The 19,359-nt window shown below is 45.2% G+C and overlaps 1 protein-coding gene across 1 annotated transcript in view; it reads left to right on the top strand.

Moving 5' to 3' along the window:
• DRGX (dorsal root ganglia homeobox) overlaps positions 1-19,359 on the top strand; it is a 420,041-nt gene that overhangs the window by 200,954 nt on the left and 199,728 nt on the right. The window contains exon 5 of the mRNA XM_044296692.1: positions 17,460-17,468. Coding sequence (XP_044152627.1) covers positions 17,460-17,468 — 9 coding nt within the window. The remainder of the gene's footprint in view (positions 1-17,459; positions 17,469-19,359) is intronic.

Raw genomic sequence — 19,359 nt, 5'->3', positions numbered from 1 at the left:
AAGAGCCAAGGACTAGACTTGGACCCGAAGGTCAGTTTGCTGGCAAAGTAGTACTGCCCTTGCCACTTAATCCCATGCCACTGCCAGAGCTCTGGCTGGATGGGAAGCAGTTTAAAGGCGTCTGTGATATCTGCCTTGGATAACCAGGCCCCTCTCCCGAACTTGAGTATGACCTCAATAGCCTCATCGATAGAGGCGTACCTCATGGAGAATTCATCCGAGGGGATCAACAAATTCAGACTGGGGACTGATAAGGAATGTGGGGCTGACAAGTCGTAAACCAACCTCTTTTTATTGGAAAACTTGCCAGTCACCACACCGACCGGGTTAACCCTCCAGAAATCGAACGGAGGCTGCTGCACTTGGACGATCACATAACCCTTGCCTAGCTCGAGTTGGATTAATTGCGTAACCTTGCTCAAGCCCCTGCATTCATGCGGGGCTTGAGGAAGGGCAAGCAAGCCTGTGTGGAAGCCATACCGCAGACCGTTGAGCACAAACTGTACCCAAGCTGAGTCTGGATGTCCGGCTAGGAAACAGGCGAGGAGATCCACGTTAGCCACGCTTAGTCACGCGTAACTCCCCCCTCTCTGCGTGCAAGCGACGCGGGGGTGGACCCTGAAACACAGGGTACAATTGATAAAACTTTACAGACCTAAAAGTCCTTTTAAGGACTATTGTTGTGTGTGGCCGTAATATCTATTTTTAGCGCATCCTGCACTAAATAGTGTGCAATAGATAGGCCGCTGCAGACAGCAACATTATCTGCGCTAAATGTCCTGTGTAACGTGTGTGCATCCCAAAAATATGTGTACTTTTTCCATAGATGGTGTCCGCTGCGGACAGTGACATTACTTGGGGTACATCTCCTTTGCAATGTTTCCACATCCCACATCCCAAACACCTGTGACATTCCCTGTAATTTTTATTAGCCGCTGTTGACATCAGCGTCATTATCTGTGGTATTTTACTGTGTAATGTATCCACATCCCAAATACCTGTGACATGCCCTGCAATTTTTTATTAGCCTCTGGGGACAGCATTGGCATAATCTGCGTTATATCTCCTGTGTGACGTTTCCACATCCCAAAAACCTGTGACATTCCCTGTAATTTTAGGATAGCCGATGCTGATATCAGCAACATTAAAAGACCTTTCTCCTGTGTAATGTTTCCACATCCCAAATACCAGTGACATTCAGTGAAATTTTATATTAGCCACTGCTGACATCAGCGACATTATCTGCGGAATTTCTCCTGTGTAAACTTTCCACATCCCAAATACCTGTGACATTCCCTGTAATTTTTTATATGCCGTTGCTGACATCAGCGACAATATCTGCAGTATATCTCCTGTGTGACGTTTCCACATCCCAAATACCTGTATGTGTGACATACATTCAAGCATATGTAACATTAAGGCTACTTTCACAATTGCGGCAGAGTGATCCGGCAAGCAGATCGGTAACCAGAACTGGCTGCCGGATCCGGCAATCTGCATGCAAACTGTAAGCATTTGTAGACAGATCAGGATCCTCTTCAGATCACCAGAAGGCCCTAACCTACAATCTATAACAGGGTCAGGTCGCCTGCAGGCCCTCGCATGTAATGTTTTAGAGGGTCAGGTCACCAGCAGGTTCTGCCCTACAATCTTTTAAAGGGTCAGCTTACCTGCAAGTCCTTGCATATAATGTTTTAGAGGGTCAGCTCACCATCAGGCAGGCCCTTACCTACAATCTTTTAGAGGGTCAGCTAACCTGCAGGCCCTCGCATATAATGTTTTTGAGGGTCAGCTCAGCAGACCCTCCACCATAATGTTTTACAGGGTCAGTTCACCAGCAGGCCCACACCTACAATCTTTTAGAGGGTCAGCTCATCAGCAGGCCCTCAACCATAATGTTTTACAGGGTCAGCTCACCTGCAGGCCCTCACCCATAATATTTTCAATGTTCAGCTCACCAGCAGGCCCTAAACTACCATCTTTTAGAAGGTAAGCTCACCTGCATTCCCTTGCATAAAACGTTTTTGAGGGTCAGCTCACCAGCATGCCTTTAACCATAATGTTTTAAAGGGTGAACTCTCCAGCAGGACCTTATCTAGGTTCTTTTAGAGGGTCAGCTCACAAGCAGGTCCTCGAATATATTTTTGAGGGTATGCTCACCAGCAGGCCATCAACCATAATGTTTCAGAGTGTCAGCTCACCAGCAGGCCCACGCCCATAATTTTTTCAATGGCAGCAGGCACTCGCCCATATTTTTTTCAATGGTTAGCTCTCCAGAAGGCCCTCACCTACAATCTTTTAGAGGGTCAGCTCACCTGCAAGCCCTTGCATGTAATAATTTAGAGTGAGAGCTAACCAGCAGGCCCTCACCTACAATCTTTTAGAGGGTCATCTCACCAGCAGGCCCTCGCATATAATGTTTTTGAAGGTCAAATCACCAGCAGGCCCTCACCTAGAATCTTTTAGAGGGTTAGCTCACCTTCAGGTCCTCACATATAATGCTTTTGAGGGCCTGCTGGTGAGCTGACATTCAATCATACTGTTTTACAGGGTCAGCTCACCAGCAGGCCCTCACCTACAACCTTTTAGAGGGTCAGCTCAAAGGCAGGCACTCACATATAATGTTTTTGAGGATCTGCTAACTAGGAGGACCTTAACCATAATGTTTTACAGGGTCAGCTCACCAGCATACCCTCATATATAATGTGTTTGAGGGTCAGCTCAACAGCAGGCCCTAAACCCTAATGTTTCAAAGCGTCAGCTCACCAGCAGGCCCTCACCTACAATCTTTTAGAGGGTCAGCTCACAAGCAGTCTCTCAACCATAATGTTTTACAGGGTCAGCTCACCAGCAGGCCCTCACCTACAATCTTTTAGAGGGTTAGCTAACCTGTAGGTCCTCGCATATAATGTTTTTGAGGGTTAGATAAGTAGCATGAACTTAACCATAATGTTTTATAGGGTCAGCTCACCAGCAGACCCTCACATATAATGTTTTTAAGGGTCAGCTCAACAGCAGGCCCTAAACCCTAATGTTTCAAAGCGTCAGCTCACCAGCAGGCCCTCAACTACAATCTTTTAGAGGGTCAGTTTACCAGCATGCCCTTGCATATAATGTTTTTTAGGGTCAGCAAACTAGCAGGACTTTAACCATAATGTTTTACAGGGTCAGCTAACCAGCAGGCACTCGCATATAATGTTTTTTGAGCATCAGCTCATGAGTAGGCCCGCAACCATAATGTTTCACAAGGTCAGCTCACCAATAGGCCATCATATACAATATTTTAGAGGGTCAGCTCACCAGCAGGTCCTTGCATATAATGTTTTTGAGGGTCAGCTCACCAGCAGGCCCTCAACCATTATGTTTCACAGGGTCAGCTCACCAGCAGGCCCTAACCTACAATCTTTTAGAGCAGTGTTTCCCAACCAGTGTGCCTCCAGCTGTTGCAAAACTACAACTCCCAGCATGCCCGCACAGCCAAAGGCTGTCCAGGCATGCTGGGAGTTGTAGTTTTGCAACAGCTGGAGGCACACTTGTTGGGAAACACTGTTTTAGAGGGTCAGCTCACCAGCAGGCACTCGCATATAATGTTTTTGAGGGTCAGCTCACCATCAGGCCCTCAATCATACTGTTTTACAGGGTCAGCTCACCAGCATGCCCTTAATCATAATGTTTTACATGGTCAGCTCACCAGCAGGCCCTCACCTAAATTATTTTAGAGAGTCAGCTATCCAGCAGGCCCTCGCATATAATGTTTTTTAGGGTCAGCAAACTAACAGGCCCTTAACCACAATGTTTTACAGGATCAGCTCACCAGCAGGCCCTCACATATATTGCTTTTGAGGGTCAGCTAACTAGCAGGGCCTTAACCATAATGTTTTACAGGGTCAGCTCACCAGCAGGCCCTCACATATAATGTTTTTGAGGGTTAGCTAACTAGGAGGACCTTAGCCATAATGTTTTACAGGGTGAGCTCACCAGCAGACCCTCACCTACAATCTTTTAGAGGGTCAGCTCACCAGCATACCCTCATATATAATGTATTTGAGGGTCAGCTCAACAGCAGGCCCTAAACCCTAATGTTTCACAGCGTCAGCTCACCAGCAGGCCCTCACCTACAATCTTTTAGAGGGTCAGCTTACCAGCAGGCACTGACCTACAATCTTTTAGAGGGTCAGCTCACCAGCAGTCTCTCAACCATACTGTTTTACAGGGTCAGCTCACCAGAAGACCCTCACCTACAATCTTTGAGAGGGTTAGCTCACCTGCAGGCCCTCGCATATAATGTTTTTGAGGGTCAAATAACTAGCAGGATTTTAACCATAATGTTTTACAGGGTCAGCTAACCAGCAGGCATTCACCTACAATCTTTTAGAGGGTTAGCTCACCTGCAGGCCCTCGCATATAATGTTTTTGAGGGTCAAATAACTAGCAGGACCTTAACCATTATGTTTTACAGGGTCAGCTCACCAGCAGACCCTCACCTACAATCCTTTAGAAGTACAGCTCACCAGCAGGCCCTCTAATATTATGTTTTTGAGAGTCAGCTCACCAGTAAGATCTTATCTACGATCTTTTAGAGGGTCAGCTCACAAGCAGGCCTTTGCATATAATATTTTTGAGGTTAAGCTCACCAGCAGGCCCTCAACCATAACATTTCAGTGTCAGCTCACCAGCAGGCCCTCGCATATAATGTTTTTGAGGGTCAGCTCACCAGCAGGGCCTCAACCATAATGTTTAATAGGGTCAGCTCAGCAGCAGGCCCTTGCCCATTATTTTTTTAATGGTTAGATAAGCGACAGGCACTCACCCATAATTTTTTCAATGGTCAGCTCACCAGCAAACCCTTACCTACAATATTTTAGAGGGTCAGCTCACCTGGAGGCCCTCGTATGTAATGTTTTAGCGGGTCAGCTCAACAGCAGGCCCTTAATCATAATGTTTTACATGGTCCGCTCACCAGCAGGCCCTCACCTAAATTATTTTAGAGAGTCAGCTCTCCAGCAGGCCCGTGCATATAAAGTTTTAAGGGTCAGCTCACCAGCAGGCCCTCAACCATATTTTACAGGGTCAGCTCACCAGTAGTCCCTCACCTACAATCTTTTAGAGTGTCAGCTGATCTGCAGGCCCTCACATATAATGTTTTTGAGGGCCAGCTCTCCAGCAGGCCCTTAACCATAATGTTTTACAGGATAAGCTCACCAGCAGGCCCTCACATATAATGTTTTTGAGGGTCAGCTAACTAGCAGGAACTTAACCATAATGTTTTACAGGGCAGCTCACCAGCATACCCTCACCTACAATCTTTTAGAAGGTCAGCTCACCAGCAGGCATTGAATATGTTTTTGAGCGTGAGCTCACCAGCATGCCCTCACCTTCATTCTTTTAGAGGCACAGCTCACCTGTAGGCCTTCGCAAATACTGTTTTTGAGGGTCAGCTTACCAGCAGGCCCTCATCCATAATGTTTTACAGAGTCAGCTCACCAGCAGGCCCTTGCATATAATGTTTTTGAGGGTCAGCTCACCAGCAGGCCCTCAACCATTATGATTTGCAGGGTCAGCTAACCAGCAGGCCCTCACCTAAAATCATTTAGCAGGTCAGCTCACCAGCAGGCCCTCAAATATAATGTTTTTGAGGGTCAGCTCACCAGCAGACCCTTAACCATAATGTTTAATAGGGCCAGCTTAGCAGCAGGCCCTCACCCATTATTTTTTCAATGGTTAGATAAGTGACAGGCACTCGCCCATAATTTTTTCAATGGTCAGTTCACCAGCAAGCCCTTGCATGTAATGTTTTAGAGGGTCAGCTCACCATCAGGCCCTTACCTAAATTATTTGAGAGAGTCAGCTCTCCAGCAGGCCCGCGCATAAACATTTTTAAGTGTCAGCTCACCAGCATGCCCTCAACCATATTGTTTTACAGGGTCAGCTCACCTACAATCTTTTAGAGTGTCAGGTCATCTGTAGGCCCTCACATATAATGTTTTTGAGGGCCAGCTCTCTAGCAGGCCCTTAACCATAATGTTTTACAGGGTCAGCTCACCAGCAGGCCCTCACAATCCTTTTGAGGGTCAGCTCACTAGCATGCCCTTGTATATAATGTTTTTGAGGGTCAGCTCACCAGCAGACCCTGAACCATAATGTTTTACAGGGTTAGCTTACCAGCAGGCCCTTACCTACAATTTTTTAGAGGGTTAGCTCACCTGCAGGCCCTCGCATAAAATGCTTTTGAGTGTCAGCTCATCAGCAGGCCCTCAACTACAATGTTTTAGAGGGTCATCTCACCTGCAGGCCCTCACGCATTATTTTTTCAGTGGTCAACTCCCCAGCAAGCCCTCATCGACAATCTTTTAAGGGGTTAGCACATCTGCAGGTTCTCGCATATAATGTTTTTGAGGTTCAGCTCACCTGCAGGCCCTCACATGTAATGTTTTAGAGGGTCAGTTCACCTGCAGGCCCTCACATATAATGTTTTAGAGGTTCAGCTCACCAGCAGACACTCAACTACATTGTTTGTGTCTCAGCTCACCTGCAGGCCCTCACATGTAATGTTCTAGAGGGTCTGTTCACCTGCAGGCCCTCGCATATAATGTTTTAGAGGGTCAGTTCATCTGCAGGCCCTCGCATATAATGTTTTAGAGGGTAAGCTCACTAGCAGACACTCAACTACAATGTTTTAGAGGGTTATCTCACCAGCAGGCCCTCACCTACAATGTTTTAGAGAGTCAGCTCACCTGGAGGCCCTTGCATATAATGTTTTTGAGGGTCAGCTCACCAGCAGGCCCTCAACCATAATGTTTTACAGGGTCAGTTAACCAACAGGCCCTCACCTACAATCTATTAGAGGGTCAGCTCCCCAGCAGGCCCACACATATAATGCTTTTGATGGTCAGATCACCAGCAGGCCCTCAACCATAATGTTTTACAGGGTCAGCTTATCAGCAGGCCTTCACCTACAATCTTTTCGAGGGTCAGCTCATATTTTTTTCAATGGTCATCTCAGCTGCAGGCCTTTGCATATAATGTTTTTGAGGGTCAGCTCACAAGAAGTCCCTCAACCATAATGTTTTACAGGGTCAGCTCACCAGCAGGCCTTCACATATAATGTTTTTGAGGGTCAGCTTGCCATCAGGCCCTTACCCATAATGTTTTATAGCGTCAGCTCACCAGCAGGCCTTAACCTACAATCTTTTAGAAGGTCATCTCACCAGCAGGTCCATACATATAATGTTTTTGAGGGTCAGGTCACCAGCAGGCCTTCAACCATAATATTTTACAGGGTCAGCTTACCATCAGGCCCTCACCTACATTATTTTAGAGGGTCAGCTTACCAGCAGGCCCATGCATATAATGTTTTTGAGGGTCAGCTCACCAGCAGGCCCTCAATTATAATGTTTTACAGGGTCAGCTTACCAGCAGGCCCTCACCTACAATCTTTTAGAGGGTCAGCTAATATTTTTTTCAATGGGTAGCTAAGCAGCATGCACTCACTCATAATTTTTTCAATGGTCAGCACAGCAGCGGGCACTCGCCCATAATTTTTTTGATTCTCATATCAGGAGCAGGCTCTCGCCCCTAATGTTTTAGAGTCAGCTCTGCAGCAGACCCTCACTTATAATGTCTAGTATTCAGTGTATTGCGCAGACTAGATGGGCCAAATAGTTCTCATCTGCCGACACATTCTGTTTCTATTTTTCTATATTTAGATTGTCAGCTTAGCAGCAGGCCCTTGCCCATAATGTTTTAGAGGGTCACCAGCAGGCCATCAATCATAATTTTTCAAGGGTGTATGATGCCCTCCTTTTTGTGTAATAAAGGGTGTATTTGAGTGCCGGTTCCTTGTAATTTTTGGAAGCCCTTTCACTTAGTGCATAGGCTATATGAGTGTAGGTGTCCCACTACCTGAACAATTGTTCCACAATGTGAATCAGGCCCTCCACCTCCATTATGTGATATACAGGTTGTATCGGAGGGCCTTTTCTTTGGAATTTTTGGCAGCGCTTGCACTTTATATATAAGTAAATATATAGGCAAGAATGTTTCCTATAAATTTTTCCTCTAAAATCGATTTTATCTTTGGTTTTGTGTGCATTATTGTCAGTCTGTAAAAATAGCAAGGTAAGATAAAATGGGAGAGACCACTTCCTTGGCGTTGCTGGCATATAGAGGAGTCTTCAGAATTTATAGATATTCGTTATATAAAATTTCAGTCAACGCGTTTCAAGGGCGGAGGACCCCCTTTATCAGGACAATTTACAGAATACAAGTTTGCTACATGCTGTACAATTTAAATAGCAGTTTTGGCAGGCTCCTCCTTGGGAAGGTACAGGGGCTGGAGCGGTCGTGTTCATTATCGCTTTGTTTGGATCTCTAATACTGCTTACATAGTCTTGTGGAGCGCTGAAGCTGCACTTTTCAGCTTCTTTTGCGTGTATGGAGATCCTGCGTGACCCAGGACCGCCCCTACTTGTACTAGACCTGTCCCCGACAGCAGGTAACACTCATTTCGCTGGGGATGGTAGGTGCTCAGCGGCTACGATCACCTAGTACTATATGTTTCGCATACCGCAAGTCCGTGTGGCTTCCATACTGGGGGGCTGATAAGGATGGAGGCTTCCATGGCATTATATGGGCAAAAGAGCTATAATTTGCTCTCTCTGGCGACTCACTTAAAAACCATATAACAATGGCGTTTAGCCATGACAAAAACCTAAGTAAATGTAATAATGACAATAATATAAATAATATTAATAATTATAATAAGGGTCAATAAATAAATGCAAGCAGACATAGCTAAAATGGATACATATATTGGACACTAAGTGAATGAATGAATAACTTGCATAGCGCTACAATTGCAAACTAAATCGCCTCAAGGTGCTTTTGCCATTGTCCGCTTGTGCCATCAGAAGAGGTGGGTCTTAAGCTTCTTCCTGAAGGCCAGATGGTTTTCTTCTGAGCAGATCATCGCAGGTAAAGTGTTCCATAGCCGGGGACCTTGGACTGCGAACCTTCGATCGTCTTTTGATTTGTAGTAGGTCTTGGAGATATAGAGGAGGTTCTGGTTAGCTGACCGGAGGGGGCGACCCCGGGTGCAGTGCTTTATTTTATCGCAGAGGTATTGGGGAGCTTTCCCTTGTGTACATTTGTGGGTGAGGCAGAGGGTCTTCACTGGTCCTCAGAGACGGGGTGATAGATTCCCAGTTTTCTTTCCCGGTATCAGTCTGGCAGCTGTGTTCTGGACGAGTTGTAAACATGAAATTTGGTATTTGGGAAGTCCTAGGTAGAGGGAATTTGTGTAGTCGAGTCAGGAATTCATGGTTGTTCCAACTACTGCTGCTGCGTCTTCTTCAGGGATGAAGGGGATGAGTCTACGTAGCAGACGAAGAAGGTGGTGGGATCCGCTGACTACTAATCCTATTTGTGCATCCATTGTCATGTCTGAGTCGAAGATGACTCCGAGGCTTTGGCTTTGGTGCTGGGAATGATGGTTTGCCTGAGGATGGTAGGTGGCATGCACATCATGCTAGGGTTTTTGTTTTAGTTTGCATGGAGGAAAAGGAGTTCTGTTTTGGAACCCTTGAGTTTGAGGGAATTCTCAGTCATCCAAACGTCAATTAATGAGAGGCAGATTTCCAGGGTGTGATATTGGTCTTTTTTATTGGTGATCCGTAGGTAAAGTTGGGTATCATCAGCGTAGGAGTGATTGAGCAGATCCTGGTTGCTGATGATTTTGAGGAGTGGTCGGAGGTAAATGTTGAAGAGCACGGATGACAGAGGTGATCCTTGAGGGACTCCGCATGTGATTTTACGTGCTTCTGAAATAAAGGCTCCTAGTTTCACTTTCTGGGATTGGTTCTCCAGGAAGGATCCAAACCATGGTAGGTCCGAGTCTGCGACTCTGGCTACTTCTGTGAGATGAGTAAGCAGGGTTTTATGGTCTACTGTGTCGAAGGCTGCACTGAGGTCCAGCAGCACCAGGAGGCATGCTTCCCCTTCATCTGCTGCTTCGAGGGCTTCATCCCAGATTTTGAGGCGCGCCGTTTCTGTCCCATGACCAGGGCGGAAGCCAGATTGAAGTGGGTCCAAGAGTTTGTGGGTGTCCAGATGGGGTTGTAGCTGTTGTATTACTGCTTTCTCTGTAATCTTGGAGATGGTGTTGAGGCTTGTGACCGGTCTGCCGTAGTTTGGATCTTTTGGGTTGTGGTTGGACTTCTTTAGGAGGGGTTTGATTATGCCTTGCTTGAGGGAGATCGGGACTATTCCTTCTTTGAATGACTGGTTTATGAGATGTGTTATGGTGGGTGCCAGAATGTTGATGCATTCTTTCAGAAGTTTTGTGGGAATAATGTCATTTGGGGATGTGCTGTCTCGGAGATTTCTAATGATGATTTTAGTGTTGTCAATGGTGATTGGGACCAGTGTAAATCTCGGTGATTGCAAAGTATTTCTCTGTTTTTTGTCTTCTTGCCTTGACCGGGTGGGGTTAATTGCTATGTTCTGTCAAATTATTTCTCGAATATTTGTGATTTTATCAATGAAAAAGTCAGATAGCTCATTGCAGAATTCTTGTGTTTCGTTTGCTGGAGGCTCTAGACAAGTAGGGTTCATAGTTTGAGCGATCAGTTTGAAGAGTTTGCGGGGGCCGTTTATAGCTTTTGAAATGGTGTTGGAGAAGTATTCTTTTTTTGCTATGAAGATGGCTTTGTGGTATTTTTTGGTGAGCAATTTGTAATTTGTGTAGTGTTTCGTTGTTGGGTTCCTTCTCCAGGCTCCTTCAGATCTTCTGCGTTCTTTTTTTAGTGAAGTAAGGGAGTCGTTGAACCAACCTGAATAGTTTTTGCGGGTGGGTGCTCTAACTATTGGTGCAACTGAGTCTGCTGTCTGTAGTAGTGCTGTGTTGAGAGTGTTGAGTGTGTCTTCAGTTGTGCAGTTTTGTGTTAATGAAGCTATTTTGTTGGATAGTGTGGTTTTGAAAAGTTGCGAGTGTAATTTCTTCTGTGATCTTGTCCAGTGTGTAGTTTTCCAGTGTGTTGGTCTTTGGCAAATGGTGTCAGTGGTTATTTTAAATTTGATGACATGGTGGTCTGTCCATGGCAGTGACATGTTGTCCAGTGTATTGATGTTGATGTTTTGTTTGAAGATGAGGTTGAGGGTGTGGTCCGAAGCCCTTATCAGTTGTTGCAGACCTAGTGTTTCCAGTTGGCTGATGCAGGCGGTGGTAATGGGGTCCTGGGAAGAGTTGGCCCAGAGGTTAAAGTCCCTGAGAGATTTTTGGTTTTCAAGGTAAGTGTAGAGATAAATTCTGTGAAGGGTGCAAGAAGGTGTGTCTTTGGTCCTGGTGGTCTGTAGCATAGTAGTATGTGGATGGTGTCCTGGGGTGTTGCTTGAAGTTGAAGTGTGAGCACATAAATCATGAACACATAAATCATTATATAGCTATTGGATAAAAACTGTGAACTGATATATTTATGTGTGTGTGTGTGTATATATATATATATATATATATATATACACACACACATCGAGACATATGTCTATTCATATTAGTGCCTGTTTCCATATACAGTCCTGATCAAAAGTTTAAGACCACTTGAAAAATTGCAAAAAATCATATTTAGCATGGCTGGATCTTAACAAGGTTCCAAGTAGAGCTTCAACATGCAAAAAGAATAAATGGGAGTGAGACAAAACATTTTTTGAGCATTCAATTTAATGAAAACATCGAATAAACTGAAACAGACTGTTTTCCAGCTGATCAAATGTTTAGGACCACACTTCCAAAAAAAATAAACTAAATCCCCCCAAAAACAGAAATCCAACTTCCAAACATGAACTCAGTAATGAGTTTCTCCGCTGTTATTGTTTCTCACTTCGGAAATTTGTTTCTGCATGCTTGAAGCAAGTGTTTCCATGAGGTGAGTGGGAACATTTCTCCAAGTAATGAAGATGGCCAAACGAAGGCCATCTACTGTCTGGAACTGTTGTCCATTTTTGTAATCTTCCCTTGCCATCCATCCCCAAAGGTTCTCAATTAGATTTAGATCAGGGGAACATGCAGGATGGGCCAAAAGAGTGATGTTATTCTCCTGGAAGAAGTCCCTTGTCCTGTGGGCATTGTGTACTGTAGTGTTGTCCTGTTTAAAAACAGTCGTTACCACACAGACAAAGGCCCTCAGTCATGAGGAATGCTCTCTGCAACATATGGACATGGCCAGCGGCCATTTGACGCCCCTGCACTTCCTGAAGCTCCATTGTTCCACTGAAGGAAAAAGCACCCCAGACCATTATGGCGCCCACTCCACTGCTTGTCATGCCATTAACGTTGGAAACCATCAGGACCATCAAGGTAAAAAAAAATCTCATCAGAGAATAAAACTTTCTTCCACCTCTGAATGTCCCATGTTTGGTGCTCTCTTGCAAACTCCAAACGAGCAGTTCTGTGGCGTTCAAGGAGATGAGGTATTTGAAACCGTTTTTTGTTTTTTTGAATGCTCAAAAAATGTTTTGTCTTACTCTCATTTCTTCTTGTTGCATGTTGAAGCTCTACTTGGAACCTTGTTAAGATCCAACAATGTAAAATAAGATTTTTTGCCATTTTTCAAGTGGTCTTAAACTTTTGATCAGGACTGCATAATTGTTATTTTCATTTAAAAAATGAACTCACTCAAAATCATGTCCGTTTGGTATACATCCATATATAATCAGATATAATCCCATACCCACATATCATTGTGAAATTGACAGGCCATGTGACACAGGCTACCAGGTGCAACAGAATGCTACCAGCAGTACGTAATGGCACATTCTAAACATACCAAGAAAAATAACTGAAATAAAGTGGGCATGGGAGAAAATGCTCAAAACCCCAAACACTGTGGTGTGTTTATAACCGGGTGAGCAATTCCTCCGCATGCAATCTGTTGCTAACAGCAATCCCCAGCAAAAATGCATACAATGGAGGATGTTGGCATCCTACATGCACCACAATGGCATCCTACACAAGATGGGATAATGTGTGGATGCACCTGGTAGCCTGTGTCACGTGGTCTGTTATAGGTGGGGCTTACAGCCCTATCTCTTCTCCCACTACCTGAGTGATCTCACTATGGAGGTATGTGGGAGCTTGGCTGTAAGTTGTATCTTAGCACCTCTCAGACCGTTGTTCACACTCCGTAGATAGCTTAGTGGTAGGAACCCATGCCACGCTGAGATACCTTGATGGTGGTGCAAAAGGGCTCTGATGTGTTCCTGACTGGAATACATTGGCTAAAGTCTCAGTTCTTAACATCAGCTTGAGGGATTAGCCAGTGTTGTCAGTTGCATATCATTGTGGTGCACCTTTTGCAGTGATTTATGTATTTTATATTTGCATCCACACATTAACCCATCTTGTGTAGGATGCCATTGTGGTGCATGTGGTCCTCTGCTGACATCCTCCATTGTATGCATTTTCACATGGTCTGTTATAGGTGGGGCTTACAGCCCTATCTCTTCTCCCACTACCTGAGTGATCTCACTATGGAGGTATGTGGGAGCTTGGCTGTAAGTTGTATCTTAGCACCTCTCAGACTAATGTTCACACTCCGTAGGTAGCTAAGTGGTAGGAACCCATGCCACGCTGAGATACCTTGACAGTGGTGCAAAGGGCTCTGATGTATTTCTGACTGGAATACATGGGCTAAAGTCTAAGTTCTTAACATCAGCTTTAGGGATTAGCCAGTGTTGGGTCAGTTGCATATCATTGTGGTGCAGCTTTCGCAGTGATTCACTTAGTGTCCACTATATGTACCCATTTTAGCTATATCTGCTTGTATTTATTTATTGACCCTTATTATTATTATTATTGCCATTAATACATTTACTTTTTGTCATGGCTATACACCATCGCTATATGGTTTTTAAGTGAGTCACCAGAGAGAGCAAATTATAGCTCTTTTGCCCATATAATGCCCTGGAAGCCTCCATCCTTATCATCCCTCTAGTATGGAGACCACACGGACTTGCGGTATGCAAAACATATAGTGCTAGGTGATCGTAGCCGCTGACGAGAGCAGCTTCAGCGCTCCCCAAGACACGAGCGCCCGACAGGGCTAAGAAGACAGAGCTGTGAGGAATATACCAGCCTGAATAGATGGGCAAATATAGGAAGGGGAGCGCTTGATGTAGCGCTCATGTAGCAATGATTATTATAGTCTAACATGTATCATCTTGTGGTCATATATTTTACCAATTATATTGTGTCCATCTCTACCAATCATTTTTATGTAAGCACATTTAGGGATCCGAACAGAGCGATAATGACGTGTTCTGAGAATGAGGTTCACTGATAAGGAGCCTCATTATGCAGAACACGCCCACTCCTGCCCCTGTACCTTCCCACGGATGAGCCCGCCAAAACTGCCATTTAAATTGTACAGCATGTAGCAAACTTCCTCCGTCCTTGAAACACTTCAACTGAAATTTATTAGAAAGAATATCTATTAATTCTGAAGACTCCTCTATATGCCTGCAGCGCCAAGGAAGTGGTCTCTCACTTTTTATCTTACCTTGTTAATCGTTCTCCTGGAGCTCATGGAACGAGACAGGAAGAGATCAGTGCAGCAGCATGGCATTCCCTGATGCTGTTGGGGCCAGATACCAGCAAGGCACATATAGCTGTTGTGAATCATCACAGCAGTATCCGGTAAGCGCAATATGCACTATATAACTAAATTGTTACCAAGACTATACCATGAGGCGCTGTTTTTCTAGTTTACAGTCTGTAAAAGTGACGTACTACTCGGACAACATCGTTCCCAGCAGCGACCTGGGAGTCCAAGATGCATCCAGACATCCTCCCCATACTGTTGCCAATCCATTTCAGTGGTGTTTTCATCAGTTTCTGACCTTTTCCTATGAACCAGAGACACTCCCCTCTTCAGAGCAGGGGGTGCCTGGTTTAATGCTCGGGTTCTCCCATTGACCTCCATTGTGCTCGGGTGCTCAGTAGAGTTTGACCTGAGCACCCGAACACTTTGGTGCTCGATTAACACTATTCCCTATAATCTTCTTTTACTGTTCATAGCTTAGTATATCAGTGGGTTTTGTCTGCAGAGGCAGAGCCACATTGCACAACTTTCTGCCAGGTCGCAAGTACAAAGCAGAATGACGATCTGCTTGTTCTGCACAGGCACCTTCCTGCCTGCTGCTCCCTGATTGGCTGATCCAGGCTGTCTGGGCAAATCCACCACCCAATTACTTACATTGTCATGTGAGCATCCTGCTTCTTCCTCCCTCGTATTTTGCCCACCAATATGTCACGGTAGGTAAGATAAGGGAAGGAAACAGGATACGGCAAAGCAAGCAAAACAACTAACTAGGTCCCAAAAGCTAGGGAACAAAGGGGTCACCTCCTAACAATCCCTAAAAGACTTTCCCTATGCTGCTATGCCCATGTGCATATCTCGATGGTAGATATGCACATGCCCACATACCTAAAGCTGTAACACACTGGACCAAACCCTCAGCAGTAGGGAAAAGGGAAAGAGACTACCAGCTCCTTCAACCACCGAAGGAGCTAGTGTCACTCTAGGGGCCTAGTAAAAACAGACACAAAAGGAAACAGGGAAAAGGACTTATCTATAGATGAGTTGGAGCAGATGATCCTCATAACTTCCAGCGATCAAACAAGGAAGAACTATAACCCTCAAAGGCTATAGGGAGAGGGCGGAATAAATAGACTCCCCAATGACAAAATGAACCACACCTGATAGGAGGTGGGATTCAGTTCAAACCCAAAACAAAACAAACTGTCAGATCGAGTCACGTGCAGCAACTCTGACAGATCGTCTTAGAACACCCACAGGGTGGTACTGTGTGTTTTGTGCTATTAGTGCTGAAGTAAATCAGAAAAGCTTTGGATTTGTTTTGTTAATTTTTGCGAAATTTGTAAGGAATCTAATTTGTTTAGAATTGATTTGTTTATCCTTAATAGGTAACCATGCCCAGTTACTCACCCAGTTTTCAAAACTGGAGCGGTGCAAGGATGCAAAAAGTCACACACATTTTGCTCAAGCAAGCCCAAAAAGTTGCTATGGCTGTATTTTGCTACTTTTTAAAGCCAGAATTCTAGAGTGCAGGCAGTTTTGAACTTGATGCAATAAGTTACCTCTTATAAATCAGGGCACCTTAAGCTCTAGCAGGAGACAATTTAACGTGGATCTGACCATCGAAAAAGATCAGAGCTGGACATACAATATGTGCATCTGCAGAGGGGCCCAGGAGGAAACGGGGTCCATAAACATCTTATTAAAACAACAATGCATCCAAATGTCTACTTCATTGCATGTGAAGGTCTGATACCGGTGGATTAAAATCCACAAAATAAGTTGATACATCACTAAACAACTTGTTAGAAAGGAGTTCTATGATAAGTGCCTCACTCTCAGCGAGCTAGCTGTTACTAGATATGATCAAAGTTTAGAAAAATTTTATTCGGCCAATTCGTTGAACTTCAACAAGAAATGCAATTTGTTACAAATAAATTTTTAATGAATCACGATAACTTGGGTATACCCAGGCCTAATCATATTCATCCCATCCCATCACTTGGTGCTAAATCTTAGTGTGAAGTCTTGGAACCTAAATTGCAGGGAGAGTGCATCATCGTGTACATTAAGTCCTAGTGCACCCACATTCATAGTTAATCCATTCTGTGGGTACTGTGCCATCAGTATTGCAGGTGTAATTTATCGCTGTCTACATCACTGTGCAGTACACCAATATTCATAGTTAATCCCTTGTGGTAAACAAAAAGAAAAGCATACAGCACCCATCAGTAAAGCAAAAAAAAAAAAAAAAACTGTGCACACCCCTGCAGTGCAATGGCTTCTATTAGTGGAAGAAAATAAAGAAATAAAGGCAGTGCCAATAAAGTAGTGGAGAAAAAAAAAAGTTCTTTTAACGCATGTTTTTGAAATCCAAACACATGCTTTTAAATCCCTGTAGATTTACTGTGCGTGGCCCCATGAAGGTGGCTGAAGAAAACTGCTCAGCATAGATTCTGGACTGAAGTTGCTGCATATGGAGCTGGTGCTTCTCATGCCCCACCCTTCCCCCAGTCATGGCAGTGGGGAGTGGGTGCAGAGGGTTCCTCGGTCAGACCTTCCTGAGGATGGGTGATGGCGCTTGTAGGCAGCGACCAACTGACTACACAGCATGTCTCTATAATAGTCAATTTTAGCATCCCTCTCAGAAGGTCTAAAAAAGTCCCCATTTTTTATGCTAGCGAAGGTCTAACAATGTGGATAGCCAGTAGTCATCCCAGCCAAATCCTGACAATGCGGCTGTCACTGCACAAACATGACAACATGCATCTGGCTATTTGTGCAAGGGAATTGAAGGCTTCCCTGCCTCCATCTCTACTGCATACTTTTGAGGTCTGTTGTGGGTCATCTGTCATGTGTACTCTCCTGTAGCTTGGGCAGGTAAACCACCTAGTTGTGTATAAAATTCCTGGATGTTTATGTTCTCCTCCTCCTCTTCATGTCTCATGTGGCCGTGAAGTGGAGGCGCGACGTCTTCTGTCCCCTCGCCAATCAGATTTCTCAGCATTCCCTCCGGGATGTGAAGGAGTGGAATGATATCTTTTATCCTGTAGTTCTGCTTACTGACAAATAAAATGGCCTCCTGAAAGAGCCTGAGCAAATGGCACGTGTCATGCATGAGCTGTCACTGGCTATCGTGGAAGTTACACCGGGGATTAGACCTCTCCATCTTCAGCATTAAGAGATCATTGACCACCTTCTTCTGCTCATACAGGCGGTCTAACATATGGAGTGTGGAGTTCCAACTGGTGGAAACGTTGCATATCAGGCAATGTTGGTGAAGAGCAATTTGCCTTTGCAGCTCAAGGAGGGTGTGTTTTGCACAGTAAGAGTGGCTAAAGTTCATGCACAGTTTCCTGGCCATTTTTAACAGCTCTTGCAGTTCAGTGGAAGACTTGAGGAATCAGGTGACGATGAAACTGAAGACATGCACCATGCAGGGTGCATGGGTCAGCCCTCCCTGCGCAGCGCAGACAAAATGTTCTTACCATTATAAGTAACCATGGTTCATATCACCAGTTGCAGAGGACACAGCCAGTGTTCTATTCCTTTATTGATGATGCAGAGCAGTTCCTCCCCGGTGTGGCTCAGTTCAGCAAGGCAAACCAGGTACAGAACCCACGTGACCTAGCTTTGCATTGGTGATATTCTCGAGGACCACTGTGAATTGTGCCTAGAGGGGAGGGGGAGGATAAGGTAGAGGATGAGGAGGCAGTGGAGGACATTGGCACAGAAATCCCAGCATTACAATGCGGAGGCGACATTGCCATAACCTGGCCAAATGGTGAATTGAACCAGACACCGAGAGGCCAAAGGACTGGCCCAACTTCTGCTTAGGCCTCCTGCACACGAACGTTTTTTTACACGGCCCGCAAAAACGGGGTCCGTGGGTCCGTGATCCGTGACCGTTTTTTCGTCCGTGGGTCTTCCTTGATTTTTGGAGGATCCACGGACATGAAAAAAAAGTCGTTTTGGTGTCCGCCTGGCCGTGCGGAGCCAAACGGATCCATCCTGAATTACAATGCAAGTCAATGGGGACGGATCCGTTTGATGTTGACACAATATGGTGCCATTTCAAACGGATCCGTCCCTATTGACTTTCAATGTAAAGTCTGGAGTTCTTTTATACCATCGGATTGGAGTTTTCTCCAATCCGATGGTATATTTTAACTTGAAGCATCCCCATCACCATGGGAACGCCTCTATGTTAGAATATACTGTCGGATATGAGCTACTTCGTGAACCTCAAATCCGACAGTATATTCTAACACAGAGGCGTTCCCATGGTGATGGGGACGCTTCAGGTTAGAATACACTACAAACTTTGTACAAGACTGCCCCCTGCTGCCTGGCAGCACCCGATCTCTTACTGGGGGATATGATAGCACAATTAACCCCTTTAAGTGCGGCACCTAAAGGGGTTAATTGTACTATCATATTCCCCTGTAAGAGATAAGGGCTGCCAGGCAGCAGGGGGCAGCCCCCCCCCTCCCCAGTTTGAATATCGTTGGTGGCACAGTGTGCCCCCCCCTCCCTCCCTCTATTGTATTAAATCGTTGGTGGCACAGTGTGCCAACCACCATCGGCCCCCCTCCCTCCCTCTATTGTATTAAATCGTTGGTGGCACAGTGTGCCAACCACCATCGCCCCCCCCCTCCCTCTATAGCAGTAACATTGGTGGCAGTGCGCGGTCTCAACAGTAGAAGATTCATACTTACCTGCTTCTTGCTGCTGCGACGTCTGTGTCCGGCCGGGAGCTCCTCCTACTGGT

The sequence above is a fragment of the Bufo gargarizans genome, chromosome 6 (genome assembly GCF_014858855.1).
Source record: "Bufo gargarizans isolate SCDJY-AF-19 chromosome 6, ASM1485885v1, whole genome shotgun sequence".
Taxonomy (NCBI): domain Eukaryota; kingdom Metazoa; phylum Chordata; class Amphibia; order Anura; family Bufonidae; genus Bufo; species Bufo gargarizans.
Note: the sequence above shows the minus strand (reverse complement) of the source record. Positions and strands in the feature narration are given on the sequence as shown.